This window comes from Microtus oregoni, unplaced genomic scaffold (genome assembly GCF_018167655.1).
Source record: "Microtus oregoni isolate MIOR12 unplaced genomic scaffold, Mior012 000053F_ref0000044, whole genome shotgun sequence".
Taxonomy (NCBI): domain Eukaryota; kingdom Metazoa; phylum Chordata; class Mammalia; order Rodentia; family Cricetidae; genus Microtus; species Microtus oregoni.
This window is the reverse complement of record NW_024543829.1, coordinates 12,229,539-12,250,546: the sequence shown is the minus strand read 5'-3', so window position 1 is coordinate 12,250,546 and position 21,008 is coordinate 12,229,539. Positions and strand designations below refer to the sequence as shown.

At 44.9% G+C, this 21,008-nt stretch overlaps 1 protein-coding gene across 2 annotated transcripts in view; it reads left to right on the top strand.

Annotated features, from left to right (window-relative positions):
- Matn2 (matrilin 2) overlaps positions 1-21,008 on the top strand; it is a 114,243-nt gene that overhangs the window by 5,583 nt on the left and 87,652 nt on the right. For both annotated transcript variants that reach the window (XM_041637724.1, XM_041637723.1), the window contains exon 2: positions 5,671-5,832. In XM_041637724.1, coding sequence (XP_041493658.1) covers positions 5,694-5,832 — 139 coding nt within the window. In that variant the 5' untranslated portion in view covers positions 5,671-5,693. The remainder of the gene's footprint in view (positions 1-5,670; positions 5,833-21,008) is intronic.

The window sequence follows — 21,008 nt, the reverse complement described above, 5'->3', positions numbered from 1 at the left end:
TTGTTCCTGCAGAAGAGTGTGGTTCCCAGCACCCCTGTGGTGGCTCATAACCACTCATTACTCCAGTTCCAGGGGACCCTACACCCTCTACTGACTTGTTCCTGCAGAAGAGTGTGGTTCCCAGCACCCCTGTGGTGGCTCATAACCACTCGTCACTCCAGTTCCAGGGGACCCTACACCCTCTACTGACTTCTGAGGGCACTATATGAGCATGATGCATATATATACATGGGGGCAAAACATTCACACATAAATACAATAAATAAGTGTATGTTTTAATTTTTTATTTTAAAAGTGTTGCCTGAGATTTCCATCCCATCTGGTCCCGCAGCCATTCAGTCCCAAAGAAATACAATGAGGTCAGCCGGGCTATGGTGGCGCACGCCTTTAATCCCAGCACTCGGGAGGCAGAGGCAGGCGGATCTCTGTGAGTTCAAGACCAGCCTGGTCTACAGAGCTAGTTCCAGGACAGGCTCCAAAGCCACAGAGAAACCCTGTCTCGAAAAACCAAAAAAAAAAAAGAAATACAATGAGGTCTACATTAATCATAAACTGGTTGGCCTATTAGCGCAGGCTTCTTATTAACTCTTACATCTTAAATTAGCTCATAATCCTTGTTATATTAGCCACGTGACTTAGTACCTTTTATCAGTGTGGCAGTTTCATCTTGTTTTCTCTGTGTCTGGGTGATGACTGTAGACTGAGCCTTCTTTCTTCCCAGAATCCTCCTGTTTTGTTTGCCCCACCTATACTTCCTGTCTGGCTACTGGCCAATCAGCATTTTATTAAACCAGGACAAGTGACAAATCTTTACAGGGTATAAGACCATTGTCCCACAGCATAAAAGGAAATTGCAGGTGAGGATCCTGCTATTAGGAAAATGAGAACCTTCTATGAGGGTTGTCTGCATGTCTATATCTGACCAATGTAATAAGGAAAGACATGGACTTGGGCAACTAGTTTGTTTTGACATTTGTTGATCTTTTATTAAATAGTCACTTATCCAACACATTGCTTATCTACCAACCTATCTATAAAATTTGGAAGCCAGCAGGTGGGGGATATAGATGACAGGATATCGTCCAAAATGGTAGCTCATGTCTATGTAGGAAGAGATTCATGGTAGCAAGAAGAATAAATAATAAATAATAAAGTACTGACAGCCGACAAGCCCATCTGTGGTGTTTGGAGGTCAATCCTTGTAAAAACCTGAGGACATTTTACTGCCTGGTGACCCATGAGTCAAACATAGAGAGCTGAATACCATCTTGATTAATAAGAACGTAGGCCTTGGAGGTCAAAGGCACCCATTGCAAAGCAGTCTCAGTACTTCAGACTCCATTGTGAGCTTAGGGTAAATGTGAGGACATCCTTATTGGAGAGATGGCCAGTGGTCAGCGTGGAGGGGTGTGAATCTAGCATTTATTCAGTGAGGCCATCAACAGACCGCAAGCAGGCAAAGGAGCTGCACACAGGGCATTTGGCAGCACCTGGGCTGCAAAAGTGGCTGCAGCCATGGAAGCAGCGAGGAAGCAGAAAGGAAGCAGAGACAGGAAAAGGAATGCAGCCAGGATGCAGAGGGCGGGTGGAAACGGGTTTGCAGTTACTGGTCTTGGTGTGGAGGACTAGGGTGACTTTGGCCTTGGAAGGCTCAAGAGGGAGGTGCTGAGCTGGAGTCTGGACAAGCTGAGTTGGATAGGAGTCACAGACGGTCATGTCAGGTCATAATAAAGCAGGCTCTAAAATTTCTAGTTCCTCTGTGCCACGGGTGCCTTGTGTCCTGGCATACATTTGCTTCCTACCTGCTGGCCAAGCAGGAGATGGCAGTTCTGAAGATAGGAGGAAGGAAGACAGAAGGGGCCTGCCTCTGAGATTCATTCTCGGCTTTGCCTGGCTGTCTGTGAATGCAGAGTTATGTATTGGCGCATGCTGACCCACATCTGTGGGGGACAGAGCTGCTGACCTGATGTTTCTCTGCCTTGCTCTAGCTGCCTGAGAGGTGGCAGGAGTAGAGTCTTCTTGGTTTATACCAGTTAATTAGCTCTGAGTCTTTGGAGGGTCTCCTTCTGTAAACCTTAATGATCCCCCTCCCACAGATCTTACCTACTTTGCAGGATGGTGGTGGGGAACAAATGAGATGGCAATTTGCAAAATGTCGGGCTCCCTGCCTGGCCTGACATAGGCACGAAATCAACACTCCCCTTCCCACTTCTTTTCTTAATTACATTAGAAAATTTTATATATATATATATATATATATATATATGCCTGTATTTTTGTATATGTATATTTGTGTGTCTGTATGTATTTATGTGTGCATGTATTTGTATGTATGTATTAGTGTGTGCATGTATTAGTGTGTTTGTATGTATGTGTGTATGTATGTATTTGTATGTATTTAGGTAGTTGTGTGTGTATGTATGTATGTGTGTATATGCATGTATGTCTGATTGTGTGTGTGTATGTATGTGTGTGTATGTACGCACAGATGTGGGGGTGAGAGGACAACTTGTGGGAGTTGATTCCCTTCTACCACTTGGGTCTTGGGGTTAGAGCTCAGATTGTCAGGTTTGACAGTGAGTGCCTTTACCCACTGAGACATTTTCCCAGGTCCCCACTTCCTTTTTTTATGTGAATGGGGATTAACTTTGCCTGTAGATTTCTTCAGTATAGCAGGATTCTCTGGGTCTTGTTTAGATAGAGACACCACTTTCATGTCTTGCCTCTTATGGGTAATTAAAGCCCAGGGGGTTATAACACACAAGATCAGGAGGCAGATCTCTCAGCCCAAGGCCCCAGCAAGTGCTTGTGGCTCCAGAGAGATCCCTCTTGCCTGGTGAGCCGGAATGGTGAGATCAGAAGAACCTCAGCTCTCGGTGGCCTTTTTCCTCTGCCCCAGCTTCTTAGGAGAGCCACATGAAAGAACTCATTGTTTCATGGACAGGAGAAAAGGGCTAAAACAAAAGTCAAAGCGCTTGTATGATTTCAAAAACATTCTTTCTGTGCTCCCTGATGTCACTGAAGCGGCTCAGAGCGAATGGGCCTCTATTTCCCACACAGCCGTTCTCGTTTGCCCGGAGTTGAAAGGACTGTCCTCAGAAGCCACTTCATTTTCCATTCAGAGATGATGCATCGTCTTCAGAGGCCAACAGCTATAAATGCCAAACCAAGAACCATTGACCTGAGGACAGGAGTCAGCTTTTTGTATAAAAAACTGCATTGTCTGATACTAATAATACCATTATTGTGTATGTATGGAGTATTCTTTCTGTTTTATTAGCACATATTAATTATGGATGCTAATGAGTTCACTAAGACTTTTCATACACATATCCGATATTTTTGGACCACATTTGCCCCCATTGCTCTCTTGTTCCCTTCCTGCTTGTTCCCTTCCTCTTCCTACTAATTCCTCTTCTACTCTCAGGTCTTAAAGTCTTTAATGGGGTTCACACAGACATGGAGGGGAGCCTTGTAAAGTCGGTTCTTCCTGACCAGATCTCCAGGCTTGAGAGCAAGCACTTGTATTTTCTGATCCATCTCACTGGCCTTCATGGTTCTCCCTCTCCCCCTTCTTCTCTCTCTCTCTCTCTCTCTCTCTCTCTCTCTTTCTCTCTCTCTTTCTCTCTCGGCTGTATTGTGGGTTCTAATGGTGCATACAGGAATATGGGCAGCTTACCATGATTGCACCACTAGAAAAAAGTCTCCCCCTCTGCTAGTAACCATAGCTACCTAGAGATCCTCAGTGGGGACAAGGCCTGGAACCTGGTCTCCCCTCCACGGGGGAACATTAACAGGCCCACCAAACCTCGTGCAGGTCTTGTATAGGTAACCACAGCTTCTGACATTTCCCAAATGCCACAGCTGTGCCCTGCCCAGAAGACAGCGTTCCACAACTCCTTCCTTCAGCTCTTTGATGCCATTCCTTTATTTTTTTAATGGCTTTTTAAAGTTTAACTTACAGTACAATTCATTAATTTTAAAGGGTTTGACTTGATAAATTTCAGCAAATGCATCACTCCACCATAACCATGATGTAACCATAACCTCCTAGGTTCCCTTTGGCCCCTCCACAGCTGGTTCCTTCTTCTTTTTTTTTTTTCTTCTTTTAACCTCAATCTTCTAGAACCATTGATCTGCTTCCTGCCATGTAATTTTGCCTTTTGTTGAATTTCATATAATCAGAAGAATTCAGAACATAGTGTTTTTGTGTTTGGTTGCTTTCATTTGGTGTGATTCTGGGACTCATCTAGCAGATCCCTCCTCTGATAACTTAGTGGGAGTCCATTGTACGGATGTCCCATAATTTGTTCCCCATTCATCAGCTGCTAGTGGTTGGACTGTTTCCAGTGTTCAGTTTTTAAAAATGCAGCCTCCATAAGCATCCAAGAAATAGTTATTGTGTGGATGCACGCTCTTGTGTTTGCATATCCAGGATCTGGGCTGACAGACAATACACTGGATTTTCCTGGATTTTTCCAGGGGATGGGAGTTCCCTGAAAGCATGGGTAAATAGAGACAATGGGCCATCTTGTGCTGTGGTATGTTGGTGAGGTGTGACTTTATGAGAAGCTGCCAAATTATGTTCTAAAGGGACACACCTTGCATTTTTACCAACAAAATGAGGTTTCCAACGGGAATGGGGAGGCTCTTCCCTGAGGAAGGCCATTTCTCACTCTCAGCATTTCACAGTTGCTCGTTGGTCTTTGTGGTCTTGTTAGCATGCCCACTGTTGGTGGGGTTCAGGTTTTGTTTAGGAAGCTGTGACATGTCATGGGTGCTGTCTCTAGCAGCACTTTTAGCAGTCGCATGGCGACCTTCTTGTCTTTCTGACTTTTACCATCTTTTCACCCAGTCTTCCACAGTGACTCCTGAGCCTGCTGTGCAAACATACATTATACGTGTGCCGGCTGGGATTGGCCGCCACACAGCTCTTGATCTCTTAGTTGTGGTTTTCTGTAGTGGTCTCTGTTGCAAGACAAGTTTCTTTGGTACAGGGTGCGAACCATACTTATTTGTGAATATAAGAATAAAAATTTAGAGTATAGTTAGGAATTGTGCTGGTTTAGTAAAGTTGTGTTTAAACCATTTTAATCTTAGAGCTACACCAGGCGTGGAGGTACATTCCTTTCTTCCCAGCACTTGAGAGGCAGAGGCAGAAGGATACCTGTGAGTTAGAGGCCAGCTGGAATTATACAGTGAGACCCTGTCTCAAAAAGCAAATTCTAAAAACCATAGATCAACATGTATCTGTATTGCTTTGGCTCAAATGCAGAAGGGTAAGAATCACAACAGAACAGCTGGTGGGATGGCTCAGTGGGTAAAGAGGCTTGCCTGGTAACCTGAATTCACTTCGGATTTTATTTATTTATGGGACAAAATGGATTGAACTGGAGGACGTTCTATTACATGGAGCAAATCAGACACAGAAAGATAAAATAATAGTAAATCACTTATAGATGGTACCACACATTTAGAGTATCATATCAAATCGTGTGATTAATATCAAGAAATTATGAAAGTAAGTAGTAGGAAGGGGGAAGGCTGGAGAGAGGGCTCAGAAATCCAGAGCACTGCAGAGGACCAGGGTTCGGTTCCCTGCACCCCCATGGAGGCTCGCAGCTTGGCTCTGCAAGAAATCTCACTTGCCTCTCTTGTGTTGTGTTACAGCCACACCCCTGCTCCTCTTGAAGATGGAGAAGATGCTGCTGGGATGCTTGCTGATGCTTGGTCAGTTCTTCCTCCTTCCGGCTGGAGCCAGAGATCGCCCGCAAGCCAGATTTCCCTCCAGAGGCCGCCATGTCCGAACACATCCCCAGACGGCGCTGCTGGGTGAGTGGGGGGCGCCCGCGGCAGCAGGCAGCGGTGTGGGTCGGGGAAGGCCCTGGACTAGAGGACCTGGGTTGGGGAGGCTCCTGCCTCTGGGTCCTCTGCTGACTGTGCTGGGCACTGGGGGAATCCCATGGGTGATTGGCACATCTGGACTGGGGATGAAAAATATCCAGGTTTTCAAATTACAACTAAACTTCTTCTACTTTAAACCCTTGGGTCTACAGTGGGATCATGATTTTGCTCCAGTGCACAGGGCAAAAGGTTTTCCGTTGAAAATGTCCCTGCTGAACTCACCTGGACAGGGACATTATGGGGAAAAACTGTATTAAACTTGTCTGGATACGTCTGTCCATATTCCATCGTATGATGTGGTAGGAAGAAGCGTGCATGGCAGAGAAGAAGAGACTTGGGGACTGGAAAATGACAGGTCTCGGTTATTGAGCGAACCTGTTTTCTCCAGAGAGAAAATGCCACAAATCGTCTGGTCTGGCAAGCAGGCTGGCCAATGTAGCGAGAACATAGTTTGACGTGGACCCGAATTCAAGTCCTGCTGGGTGACCTTTCTGATCCTGATTTAAGCCCTGTTGCTGGTTGCTGTTTCCTACCAGGTAGCCTCCCTGAGGTTCAGTTCCCTGGCCTGTAAAATGGACACAGAAGCGTTGGTCTTGGAGCGTTTTCAGGGGAGTAGATGACGTAATTTCTGTAAACGTTGGCATTAGCGCCATTCTGCATGATACGCTCCAAACTCTTTACCTTTATAGCTTGTGCGCAGCTGTTAGACCTGGGCCCTTTGGACAGATGCTGTCTGGGGACCACAAGTTACAGCCAGGACTGAAGAACCTTGTTCTGATAAAGCAGAATCTATACTGAAGTTGACTGAACAGTGACCCTGACTTTAGTCTCCTGAGAGTCCCGGTTCTTAGTGCCATAAACACAAGACTTGTGAATACATTGAAAAAAGCTGGGAAGTGTTTAGCACATTGGCTAAAGGGTTAAAAAAAACAATGTCAGCCGGGCGGTGGTAGCGCACGCCTTTAATCCCAGCACTCGGGAGGCAGAGGCAGGCAGATCTCTGTGAGTTCGAGACCAGCCTGGTCTACAAGAGCTAGTTCCAGGACAGGCTCCAAAGCCACAGAGAAACCCTGTCTCGAAAAACCAAAAAAAAAAAAAAAAATCAACAACAACAAAAAACAATGTCAAGTTATTTATATGATTAGCACTGTGTATGTTTAACTGAACGTTTCTTGATGCTTCCTACATCACTGTCCGTGAATGCATAGTTGAGTTTATTTTATTTTCTTATGATGTTGGGGATGGAACCTAGAGCCTTTCACATAATAGGGGAGCACTACACTGCAGACAAGGCGGAGCTGTGTCTGAAGCCCCACAAGGAGTTTTTGATAAAGGCTGGTTTGGGGATGAGCCATCCCTGAATTAACTGGAAAAGCATAGCCTTCTCTTTTTTTCCTCTTGACTCCAAGTCTGTCTATCTTTCTGTTTCTCATACACACACACACACACACACACACACACACACACACACACACACACTCACTCACCAGTCTATAAATTGGTAACTTTAAAACTTCTGAGGCAAGAGGTACACACCTATTTTGCCAAAGGCGTTGTTCCCCATGTGATGGTTTGAATGAGAAGGGCCCCCTTTGGCTCATACATGTGCACATTCAGTCCCCAGTTGGTGAATTGTTTGAGAAGGGTTAGAAGGATTAGGAGGTAAATCCTTGTTGGAGGGGTTGTATCCTTGTTGGAGCAGGTGGCCTTGTCGGAGGAAGTGTGCCCTTGTTGGAGGAAGTGTGCCCTTGTTGGATGGGGTGTGGCCTTGTTGGAGGAAGTATGCCCTTGTTGGAGGAGGCTTTGAGGTTTCAAAGGCCCACACCATTCCCAGTTAGCTCTCTTTCTCTGCCTCTTGCGGTGGATCACATTAAGCTATTGCTCTAGTGACATCTTGTCTATTGTCATGCTCCCCACCATGATGGTCAGGGACTAATCCTCTGAAACTCTGAGCAAGTCCCCAGTTAGACACTTTATTTTATAAGAGTTGCCTTGGTCCCCGTGTCTCTTCACAGCCATAGAACAGTTACTAAGACACCCCACAACTAGCATCACTCTCTCTTCCTCAGTTTACTGGGGAACGTGTTAGGGACAAAGGGGAGAGGCCCAGACACAACATGCTGTGTGTAGCTGCCTTTCTGCTCCCTGAGCCTGGCACACTGATGTCCCCAGACTTGCAGAAAGGTGGCTTTGCTCACAAAGGAGGGCAGCAAACATGGCAACTCTGGCCAGGGTTCTGGGTGGCAGTCTGCTTTGGATGGCACTTTGAAGGGAACCAGGGTGATGACACAACACTTGTTGGCTGGCCTTAGTCCAATGGTGTGACCGTCTCCTCACAGTAGGGTATCTTGTGTTTTATGGGAGTTTGTTTTTCTTTCTATGTTCAGAACTCTGTCCAGGCCACACTGCAGGCCCGGAACAAGTTACTTTGGCCACATTTGTGGCGTCTCTCAGCATGATGCAGTCCCTGGTTATTTGCTTACAGGAGTTTCTCTGAACTTTGAGTAGAAGCAAAATTGTCTCTTAGGTTATTTTATTTTTTTAGAGATAGGGTCTCAGTCTATAGCAGTCTCTGGTCGGCAACTCTCTATGTAGACCAGGCTGGGCCCAAACTCTAGAGATATGCCTGTGTCTACCTCCTGAATGCTGGAACCGAAGGCATGTGCCACCATGCCCAGCCTACTTAGATTAAGTTTTTGCTTGAAACTTTTAGGTTTATTATTTTTACTATTATTATTTGGTTTTTTGGAGACAGATTCTCTATGCAGACTTGGCTGTTCCTTGAACTCACTCTGTAGACCAGGCTGGCCTCGTATTTTCATAGAGATCCACCTGCTTCTGCCTCCTGAGTGCTGGGATTAAGAGTGTGCCACCATGCCTGGCTGAAAAGAAAAAGTGTAAAAACCCCGTGCATGTGCTTTTTATTTTTTTTTAAAAATTTATTTTTTTATTTATTATGTATACAATATTCTGTCTGTGTGTATGCCTGCAGGCCAGAAGAGGGCACCAGATCTCATTACAGATGGTTGTGAGCCACCATGTGGTTGCTGGGAATTGAACTCAGGACCTTTGGAGGAGCAGGCAATGCTCTTTACCCCTGAGCCATCTCTCCAACCCCCTGCATGTGCTTTTTATATCTGTATTCAAATCAGAGTCACAGTAACAAATGGGGCTGGGGAGATGGTACAGTTGTTAAAGTGCTTGCTGAGCAAGCATGAGGTCATGGGTTCGATCCCCAGAACTTGTGTTTAAAAAAGTATTGTGGGCTAGTAAGTGCAGTAGTGGAGAGGTGGAGACTGGAGAGTCCACGGGCTCAATGGCTAGCCAGTCTAACCTACTCGGTCAGCCTCAGCGAGTCAGAGACTGTCTCAAAGGAAGAAAGTGGATGGAGTCATGAGGAGCAACACCTAACATTGACCTCTGGTCTACACACACATGCACACCCATTCACCTACACATACACAAACATATACACACACATATACCCCCATCATATACAAATATACATAAACAAACTGCACATATATACCCATTCCTCCTGTCAGCGTTTGTAGGCCATCACTCTATCGGACAGACACAGATATAGGGTGGAAGGCTTACAATCAATAAGATCAATAGCCTCCCTGAAGAGTGTGCAGTGAGGTGCTGGAGAACAGGTTATAAGAAGATCAGTAATCTGGAGGAATCAGTGTGCAGCTGTGCAGGCATCTCCAAACTAACCAGTCTGCCGGCTGAGCACGATCTCGCCAGCTTTTTGACCTCAGGAATCTTCCTCACACACTCGGAAATAACTAGCGAATTTCAAAGAGCTTCTTGTGGGCTATAAATATCATGACTCACTGCACTAGGAACTAAAGTGAAGAACTTAAAAATTATTGGTTAACAAAAAAAAAATAATAAATCCATACTATGTTGATATAAGCTATTTTATTAAAATTTATTTTATCAAGCTAGGCAGTGGTGGCCCAGGCCTTTAATACTCCGCACTGGGGAGGCAGAGGCAGGGGGATCTCTGAGTTTGAGGCCAGCCTGGTCTACAGAGCGAGTTCCAGAACAACCAGCGTTACACAGAGAGACCCCGTCTTGGAAAAAAAAATATTTTTATTAATAATAAAAATCAGTGAAACCGGTATTTCTGTCTTAAATTTTGCAAATCTATTTAGTGTCTGCTTTGATATAACATTCCTGGATGCCTGCATTTCAATCTTTCAATCTGTGATGATTTGGGGGGCTGTGGGAAATGCTAAGAACTGAACACTGAGCCCTGGGCATGCCAGGCAACTGCTTTACCTCTGAGCTGTATTTCCAGTCATGGGATGTTTGGGTTGGGCCATACCTAGATCCCTCATAGATACACACGTTGCATGTAGTTGGAGAAATGAGAGGCATCTTGTAGCAGTCTTCTTGTGTGACTCTTCTTCGACAGGGCATGAGACTTGACAGACAGAACTTTCTTGAAATTTGTCGTAGTGTGGAATCTAAAACCACACCAGTTCACGCATGAAAGTCTGCGAGAATGAAAGGTGAACATGTGTGTTATGAACACAGGCCTGACCTCATGCGTCTTCTGAAGGAGTCTCAGGAAACCTTGAGGTTCCCAAACCACTTTCAAGATAGCGGTTTAAGGGAACACTACTTGTGAAGGTCGTGACCATGGAGAGCCCCAGGGTTAAGCAGGCAGCAGAGGGATGACGCTCAGAGGCCTGAAGATGATGGGGGATCTGAAAAGGAAACAAACCCAGAAGAACTGGGAACTAATGATTTAGAACTTCAGGGCCTTCTAGGACAAGTCTGAACAGACAGTAACTGTGGTCCTTTTGACTTTGTGCCTGAGGGGCCTTCTAGATCACCTCAGCCTTTCTGGGTGGGCAAAAGTCAGGGTCTAACTAGTCATCTGACTTGCAGGTGCCATCCAGAGCAATTCTGTAGATCAATAGGAGAACCAATGAGCACTGATTACCCAGGCTGAGTTCCTTCCAGGCCATGACGGTGGTAGGGAGAGTCAGAGCAGCTTTTGTGCTTCTTCCTGTTTTACTTACAGCACACTCCCCCTCGCCAGCTCCTTCCCAGGCCCCTCAAGGCAATGCTGCAAGACACATTGTCCTGCCCACAGATGCTGCCACATCATCCGTGTGCATTTGTTTTCTTTTGTGCATCGCTGTTGTATGGGGGTGGCGGGGGCTGAGGTACCATTTCCAAGGCAACCAATAAGCACAACAGCCTTTGTAGAAACCCTCACTGTTCTTGCTCAAATGCTCACTTATTCTTGATGTCTTCTTCATTCCTGAGAGTGATCTCTTTTTTTGCATTTTTAAATTGTTTTTATTGAGCTATACATTTTCTCTGCTTCCCTCCCTTCCCCCCCTCTCCTTCTACCCTCTCCCATGACTCCCACACTCACAATTTACTCAGAGAGCATGTCTTTTTCTCCTTCCTGTGTAGATCCCTGTATGTCTGTCTTTATTGTCTAGGTTCTCTGGGGTTGTGGACAGTAGACTGGTTTTTCTTTGCTTTCTGTCTAAAACCCACTCATATGAGTGAGTACATATTATATTTGTCTTTCTGGGTCCGGGTTACCTTACTCAATATGTTTTTCCTAGATCCATCCATTTGCCTGCAAATTTCAAGATGTCATTATTGTTTTACCATGGAGTAGTACTCCACTGTGTAAATGTATCACATTTTCTTTATCCATTCTTCAGTCGAGGGGCATTTAAGTTGTTTACAGTTTCTGACTTATTACAAACAATGCTGCTATGAACATAGTTGAGCACATGTCCTTGTGGCACAATTGAGCATCCTTTGGATATATACCCAAAAGTGGTATTTGGTGGGTCTTGAGGAAGGTTGTTTCCTAATTTTATGAGAAATCACCATACTGATTTCCAAAGCAACTGTACCAGTTTGCATTCCCACCAGCAATGGAGGAGTGTTTCCCTTACCCCACATCCTCTCCAGCATAAGTTGTCATCAGTGTTTTTGATCTTGACCATTCTTACAGGTGCAAGATAGAATCTCAGAGTTGTTTTGATTTGCATTTCTCTGATGGCTAAGGATGTTGAACATTTCCTTAAGTGTCTCTCAGCCATTTGATATTCGTCTGTTGAGAGTTCTCTGTTTAGGTCTGCACCCCATTTTTTTATTGGATTATTTGTTCTTTTGAGGTTAAGTTTCTTGAGTTCTTTGTATATTTTGGAGATCAGTCCTCTTCCCGAAGATCTTTTCCCATTCTGTAGGCTGATATTTTGTCTTGTTGACTGTGTCCTTTGCTTTACAGAAGCTTCTCAGTTTCAGGAGGCCCCATTTATTAATTGTTGGTCTCAGTGTCTGTGCTACCGGGGTTATATTTAGGAAGTGGCCTCCTGTGGCAAGGCAGCCTCTGAATGAATGGTCTTTCCGTGTGGGTATTCTGCTGCCGGCTTTCCTTCCTAGTGTTGTCTCTCCCCAGGTGTTGTTGAAGGGTTCATTCCTTTCTAGTTTGCCGGTCTTGCTTGCTTTGTTTTTACAAACTAACCTTGAGCTCTTCTCCTTTCCCGGTATTCGACCTTCCCTGCCACCCCTGTAGAATTCATGTTTGTTTTACAAGGGCGTCTGGTGACAATATGACTGTAGACTCAAGAAGTGAGTGACAGAGACTAAAATGGATGCTGGCTCCTTAATCTGGCCTGGGCATGTGGGAGCAGGACCACTACTCTCCTTCCCACAAGGACAGTGTCAGCGAAAATAGCAGAGGTGTTCCAGGGTACAGGCAGCAGGATTTAGGGACACTTCTTTATAAACGTTATTTTACGACTTAGAATTCAGCTAATGAAGAAAATCTGTGTTAGTCAGGATTCTCTAAATAATATTGCAGTGTTGCTTATAGAATGAGTCTCTCTCTCTCTCTCTCTCTCTCTCTCTTTCTCTCTCTCTCTCTCTCTCTCTCTCTCTCTCTCTGTGTGTGTGTGTGTGTGTGTGTGTAAATAAGGGTATTTATTAGGATGACTTACGGGCTGTGGCTCAGCTAATCCAGCAATGGCTGGCTGTGAAGAGAAAGTCACAGAATTCAGAAGTTGTTCAGTCCACAGTCCAGATGTCTCAGGTGGTCTTAAGTATACACTGGAATCCTGAAGAAGGGGGCTTTAGTGCCAGTGAAGGAATGGATCTGCCAGCAAGGTGAGAGCAAGCAGGCAAAAAGCAAAACTTCCTTCTTTCATGTCTTTTATATGGCTTCCAGCAGCAGGTGTGACATGATAAATGTGTGTCTTCCCAACTAAGACCCTGATTAAAGTTGGGTTTTTTTTCCCAGTTCAAAAGATCTGGATTGGGGCTTGAGAGATAGTTCAGTGGTTAAGGGCACTGGCTGCTCTTCCAGAGGATCTGGGTTAAATTCCCAGCACCCACATGGCAGCTTACAACTGTCTGTAACTCCAGTTCCAGGGAATTAGACAACATTCGCATAGACATACATTCAGGCAAAACACCAAATGCACGTAAAAATAAATCATTAAAAAACGTTGTATTATAAATAAAAACAAGCTGCTCAGTGGTGGTGCATATCTTTAATCCTAGGACAAAGGAGGCAGAGGCAGGCGGATTTCTGTGAGTTCAAGATTGGCACGGTCTACAAAGTGAGTTCACGAATAGCCAGAGCTGTTACACAGAGAAACCTCATCTCAAACAAACAAACAAACAAACAAGCAAGCAAATAAAAACCACCACCACCACCAACAACAACAACAAAAACAAACTAAACTAACAAACAGGAGATCTGGATTAAAGATCTCAAAGATCCTGATCAGAAGTGGATCTTCCTATTTCAAATTAAACAAAAATTCCTCAGAGTGTGCCCACCATTTTTGGATTTTAGTTAATTCCAGATGTAGTAAGTTGACAACCAAGAATAGCCATCACAGAGTCTAAGATGTATGTGTATGTACCTTCTACATCTCTAAGCATTGCTCTTTGGAAATCACAGTGTACTATGAACATTTACCTCATTTGCATACACCTTTAATTGAGTCTGACATTAAAATAGAGGTAGACTTGGTAGCTGAGGAGATGGCTGAGTAAGGGAGTTTGATGTTCAAGCATGAGGACCTAAGTTCGAATCCCCAGCACCTATGTGAACAGTTGTACATGGCCACACTCTTACCTGCAACGCCCGTGTTGTGGGGCAGAGATAGGTGGTTCAGTGGGACTTGCTGGCTAATATCCTAGCTCCAGGTTCAGAGAATCCCTCAAGGGAATAAGGTGGAGAGTGACAGAGCCAGGCAACCAACAGTCTGGCCCTGAGCGTGCCTCACCTTGTAAAATTGCCATGCATTGCATTAGAAGACCAAACCTTCTTATATCATTGGCATGATGGGAGGAAGTGGCAGGCGGGCCTGCAGAATGAAACTGAGAATGCCCTGCTCTGCTGCCAAGGCCGGTTTCACGTAGCTTGATAATTATTGAGATTTTCAACCACTGGCTTCCAATAATGAAGGAGGATATATATGCACAGCCTCAAACAGTGCCCCTGACTGACATTTGTTGGTGCCCCTGGTGAGGGAAGAAAGCGTGTCAACAGCCGTGAGAGTCCTTGACTCTTGAAGAGACTTCATTAAAGCTCCTCATCTTATATCATTTGAGGCTATTTGGGCGGGGTGGGGATGGCTACAATTTTTACTTTCAAGTTTCCCCAAGATTTCTGGTTTTCATTATCTTCATTCTGTTTGGAGTGTCTTTCTTTAGACCCATTGTGCTGGACATTTTTATGTCAACTTGACACAAGATTAAGTCAGCTGAAAGGAGGGAACCTCAATTAAGAAAATGCTTCCATAAGGTCAGGCTGTGGGCAAACCTATAGGACATTTTCTTAATTCGTGGTTGATAAGGAAAAGGGCCCAGCCCATGTGGGTGATACCATCCCTGGATTGGTGCTCCTGGGTTCCATAAGAAAGCAGGTTGAGCAAGTCATGAGGAACAACCAATAAGCAGCAAGCCCTCAATGGCCTCTGTATCCGTTCCTGCTTCCAAGTTTCTGCCCTGTGTGAGTTCCTGTCCTGATTTCCTTCAATGATGAACAGCAATCTATAAGTGTAAACCAAATAAAGCCTTTCCTCCCCAAACTGCTTTTGGTCTTAGTATTTCATCACAGCAATAGAAATCCTAACCCATTATCAGCTAGAGTCAAGCCAAATGCCAGTTCCTACCTCTCCCAACCAGGCAAGATCCCCCTTCAGTAGGCCACAGAAATGGTGGGTTGCCGGCCAAGGTATCCACCCCAAATGTTATATTCTAAGGGAGAGCAGTGGTTCGTAACTCAGGGACACTGGTATTCAGTTCTTTCTGTAATTAATGTTTACCACCAGACTGTGACTCGCTTGGAAAGAGGGCTGAGTATTGTTCATGGATCACGGCACATAGCGGGCGGCTGGTCTGTGAACCCCTGGGACAGACATTGTTTCATTTAAGCTTTCGGGAGGAAACATTGCAAGTTGAGTCTTGTTATGTGCCTCTTAGTATGGGGAAGCAGAGTCTCCGAGAGGTTAAGCAATTTATCACCTTGTCAAAACTTTGCAAACCACACAGAAACCAAGTTCAGCCTTATTAAAGGGCTGTGTGGTTTTGTTGCGCTTGTACTTAGAGCAAAGAAAGATATATGTGGCCTAAGTAGGACATGTTGATTTCAGCCTGGGCTTATTCTTCCATGGGGGTCCCACTCACCTCCAGTCTTGGCGCTGGTCTTGCCCACAAAGCAGAGTATTAATATCTGATGGCTGGCTTTGCCATTGGGATCATTATTTATTTGCTTACTTATTAATTTATTCACTCATTTCTTTAGTGGTGGTGGTGATCAAACCCTTGACTTTATACATGCAAGGTTGATGTCTGTGTAAACACCGAGCCACATCCCTGCTACCATATGATTCCAGTTCAGGTGTTTTTCTTCACTGTCTTATCTATTCTCTCTCTCTCCTAACCTCTCTGTGTGTCTGTCTTAGAGATTTTCCTCTGTCCCTGACCCCCACCATGGTGCTGGGGTGACAGACATGCACACACCACACCCAGCTTTTTCCGTGGATATTGAGAATCATCATCCAGGTCCTCAGGCTTGTATAGCAAGCGCTCTGACTGCTGAGCCACCTCCCAGCCCTGACTCCTGTCTTGATCTGACTACTTCTTGTGTAGGCAAATGGCTTTCTCTCTGAGACTCGGTTTGCTCCTCTCTAGAAGAGGAGGAGGTCAGTGATCCCTCAGGTTTTATCTAGAGAATGTGAGGTCACTAATTCTTTCTTTCCACACCCATCTGTGATGTGCAGAATCCTCTCCTGTCTTTCCCTCTCTCCAGGTAAGAGTCTTCCACGTTCCAGAAGACGAGGGAGAAGTTTGGGGTAGGAAGAGCTGTGGGAGAAGTTTAGGGATAGGGGAGGATGGGCAATAGGACCAAGAGCATCAGAAGCCCCTGGAAGGCTTGTTGGAATAGAGGTTATTCAGCCCCACACCCAGAAAGTCTCCTTTTGCTGGTTTTGCAAGCTTAAACAGCTGATTTCTGAAGATTCTAGTATAAGATCCATTACAGAAGAGCCATCTTTGAGGTGGGGTGGAAATGGGCAAAGGAAGGCCTTGGGAGATGCTGTGGAATGTGAGCCAGGAAGAAGATTCGAGATGAATAACATCTGCAGGAAGAATTGCAGCTGGAGAATTAACTAGCTTCAGGCTGGGCCCACCCCTCTGAAACTTTGAAAATAAGCTGCTAGCATTTTCCTACCCAGGGAGAAGTTGGCAGAGGTACGACCCACGCCTGTGTGGGGAACCAGTCTCTTCCAGTGCCAACACAGAGGGCGGTACGGGGTCTCCACAGAATCTGCTTGGCTGGAGTGTGTCTTTATCATTAGAACTGACCATAAAAAATGAAGGTTGATGTATAGTTTATGAGATTCCTTAAAAATAGAAAAGGCTTTTGAAGTAAATCCTCCCCCAATGCCCAGTGACGGTGCATATTCAGCAGAATCCGTAGAATTGTGTGTGGGCTCAACAGAGGGAATCGTTGCCTCTCTATACAGGAATGCTGTTCGTTACCAAATACATTTTTCATGCCTGATTAATATATAAACCAACCTCTGTTATCATTCATTTTTAATAAACTGTATAAAACAAATTCCTCTCTCCTGTCTTGTGATTGATGCTGGAGAACCCTAGAAAGTGAGTATCTGATTTCCAACAAGCCACAGATGTGAATGCTTTCCTAGCCAACAGATAAGCTGATTTTTCTCTCTGATGCAGCCTCTGTCCCCGTGAAAGTCTTTCCCCATCTCTTTCCTTTCTTAGAGCCTCCTTTCATCTCCTCTCATTTCTCCTTCTCTCGTTGCCTTCCTCAATTCCCAAAAGTTGTATCCCCAGTTTGCCTGCGGGTTTTGCATCTGCAGTATGTGGCTGTGGTGTGGAGGAGGGCAGGGTCCCCTCTGTGGGTGACAAAACCACTGTGTTGCTGCTCTGCTTCTCTCGAGGGCCAATCACAGGCTGATCATGTCTCTGGTCTTCATAACTAATGGTAATAATGACAGGGATGGTAATGCTGGCTGCTGTGGGCTGTTTGTCTCATTTGTGGTTATTTCTCCTTTGCATCCGCCGCCTGCCTGGTGTTGTGCTTGGGTGATTCACACTTTGTTCAGCTCCGTGCTCCTATTCCCATTTTCAGGTGAAGGAGCTGAGCCTTGAGAAGTCGGGTATTTCATTCAAACTCCTAACAACTACCCAGTGGCCAGAGGTGGAATGTGTTTCCTCTGCCCAAATGATCCTTTACCTATGGATATTCCCTTCTCTTCCATCCACCTGAACTGGGCTCATCTTTGAGGTCTCAATGGAAGGATCCCTAATCTGGTCAAGATTTCAAACCAGAACTGCTTTCCCACTGCAGGCTCTCCACCCTCACTGGTACTCTTTGCCTGCAGAGTGAGTCCCTGCTTTGTCAGCTGTGTGGTTCAGCAGTTCAGCAGTGAGCTGGTATACAGCAGGCACTCAGTATATCCCTAGGAGAGAGTAAATGAACTCCCGGGCTAATGAAGGTTTCCAAAGGCCAGGAATACAGCAAACAGCTGAAAGAACTAAATATCTGGAGTTTGGAAACTTGACGTGGGGTGCTCTGTGTGCATGTGTGTGTACAGGTGTGCATATGCATGTGCATGTGTGTGTCTATGTGTGCATGTTTGTGTGTGTGCATGTGTGTATGCATGTGTGCATTGTGTGTGCATGTGCTTGTGTGTGTGTCTATGTGTGCATGCTTGTGTGTGCATGTGTGCATTGTGTGTGCATGTGCTTGTTTGTGTATATCTATGTGTGCATGCTTGTGTGTGTATGTGTGTATGCATGTGTGCATTGTGTGTGCATGTGCTTGTGTGTGTGTGTCTATGTGTGCATGCTTGTGTGTGCATGCATGTGTGTATGGATGTGTGCCTGTGTGTGTGTGCATGTGCTTGTGTGTGTGTGTATGTGTCTGCAAGTGGAGGCCAGAGATCAATGTTTGGTGGCTTTTACAATCACTGCGCACCTCACTTTTTAGAGGCAGGGTCTGTCTTAGTGATAAAATACCACAACCAATAGAAACTTGGAGGAGAAAGGGTTTGTTTTAGCTCACACTTCCACATTACAGTTCATCATCAAAAGTAGTCAGGACAGGAACTAAAAGCACCCCAGGACCACCTGGCCAGGGCTGTCACCACCTACAATAAGCTGGGCCCTCCCACGTTAATCACCAATTAAGAACAGGCTTGCCTACAGCCTGATCTCATTGCGGCGTGGTCTTAATTAAAGTTCCTTCCCGTCAGATGACTCTAGCTTATATCCAGTTGACAAAAAAAAAAAAAAAAAAAAAAAAAAAAAACTACTAGCACAGGGTCTCACGGAGAAAGATTTCATCCAGCACAGGATCTGTCACGGAGACAGAGCTCACCCTGCACAGGGTCACAGAGACAGAGCTCACCCAGCACAGGGTCACAAAGACAGAGTTCACCCAGCACAGTGTCTAATGGAAACAGAGCTCACCCAGCACAGGGTCTAATGGAGACAGAGCTCACCCAGCACAGGGTCTAATGGAGACAGAGATCACCCAGCACAGAGTCACAGAGACAGAGCTCACCCAGCACAGAGTCACAGAGACAGAGCTCACCCAGCACAGGGTCTCTCAGAGACACAGAGCTCACCCAGCACAGGGTCTCCAATTGAGACAGAGCTCACCCATTTGGCTGTGCTGACTGATTGATCACAGTGTTCTCACCCCCACAGCACTGGATTTCCCACGTAAATGTACCCCAACTTGGATTTTACATAGCTGCTGGGTCCCAGATGCAGGTCCTCATGATTGCATAGCAAAAGCTCTTGCCCACCGAGCCCCTCCACAGTCCCGAGTCTCCTGTTGTGTTTTGAGACAGGATTTCACTGTTCAGCCTCTCCAACGCTGAAGTTACAGGGTGTCCCACCATGCTCAGTTCTCGCTGCCTTTTTTTTTGCTTGAGTTCATCGTTGTCCTTCCTTCCTTCCTTCCTTCCTTCCTCCCTCTCTCTCTTCCTCTCTTCCTCCCTTCCTCCCTTCCTTCCTTTTAGCTCTCTCACTCCTTGGTGTAACAAGTGAAGATCACTTGCAGATTTGGCAAGGTGCTTTTAGTATCTTCCTTCAAGTCAACATTGAAAATATTAAAATAATATTTGTTAAAATTTGTTTTATTTTTAATGAAACTTCGGGTTAGAATACAGAGTGGGTTCATTGTGGCGTTGCTGCACACCTGTAATCTGTATCACTGTTTGTTGTTCTTCATCCCAAGGACTCTCCATTCGTGCTGCTCCCCTTCCTCCCCCATCATAGCCCCTCCTGCTCTCATAATGACTCCGGTTCATTATTTTCCCCCTCGTCCCCCTCACCCTCCTTTCCACCTCTTCCTCCTGTCTCCCCTCTTTATTGTCTTATCTTAAACACACTCATGCACACACCACATACATAATCATAAATTTAAATCTAGATTTTTGTGCATATGAGGGAAAATGTGGTATTGGTCTGTTATTTCAATTTTTAAAACTCCATTTCTATCTATTTTCCTTTGGATGTCATAATTCCATTCTTTTCAAAAAGTTTTACTCATTTTTTGAGAACTTTATGCAATGTATTTTGATGATATTCACCCATCCCTCTTTTTAATTCCCTTTAAATCACCCCCACTTCTCACCCTTCCTCTGTGTTCTCCCTTCTTAAGTAAATCCTCTGAGTTCAATTTATGATGCCCGTATACCACAATTTCTTTCATAAAACAATATTTCATATTCTTCCAAAGTGTTTATATAAAGATTATCATCTTTGCTTTTTAAAATCATATCTAAATATTTAATGAGTATTATGGAAAAAAGCAAAAAAATAGCTTGTTTTAGACATTACACAAACAATTGGCCTATAAATATTACTGTGTTCTTGAAACAATAGCATAGAGACTGGAGTGGTGTGTCAGGTTATTGGAGCTTCCAGAGGAGTTCCACAGACTGGGGGTGTAAACAACACAAATATATTGTTCCCTAATTCGGAAGGCTGGAGGGCTCAGTTAAGGTGTTGGTAGTCTGGTTTCTTCTGAGCTTTCTGACCTGGGCTTGTGGATAGTTACCTCCACTCCTGTGTCTTTACATGGTCTCTTTTCATGGACCTTTCTGTATCTAAATTTCTTCCTTTAAAAACATAAACAGTCGGGGCTGAGAGATGGCTCAGAGGTTAAGAGCACTGACTGTTCTTCCAGAGGTCCTGAGTTCAATTCCCAGCAACCACATGGTGGCTCACAACCATCTCTAATAAGATCTGGTGCCCTCTTCTGGCCTGCAGGGATACATGCAGGCAGATGTTGTATACACAATAAATAAATCTTAAAAAAAAATGAACAGTCACATTCATGACCCCATTTTAAGTTAATAACTCTGACTATCTATCATCTATCTATCTATCTATCATCTATCTATCTACCATCTATTTTAAAGAGTCTCACTTTGTAGCACAGGCTGGCTGGAACTCACTGCATAGTCTGGACTGGCTTCATATTTGGGATAGTCCTCTTGCCTCAACTTCCATAGTACTAGGGGTGCAGGTGTGAACCATCACACCCAATTCTT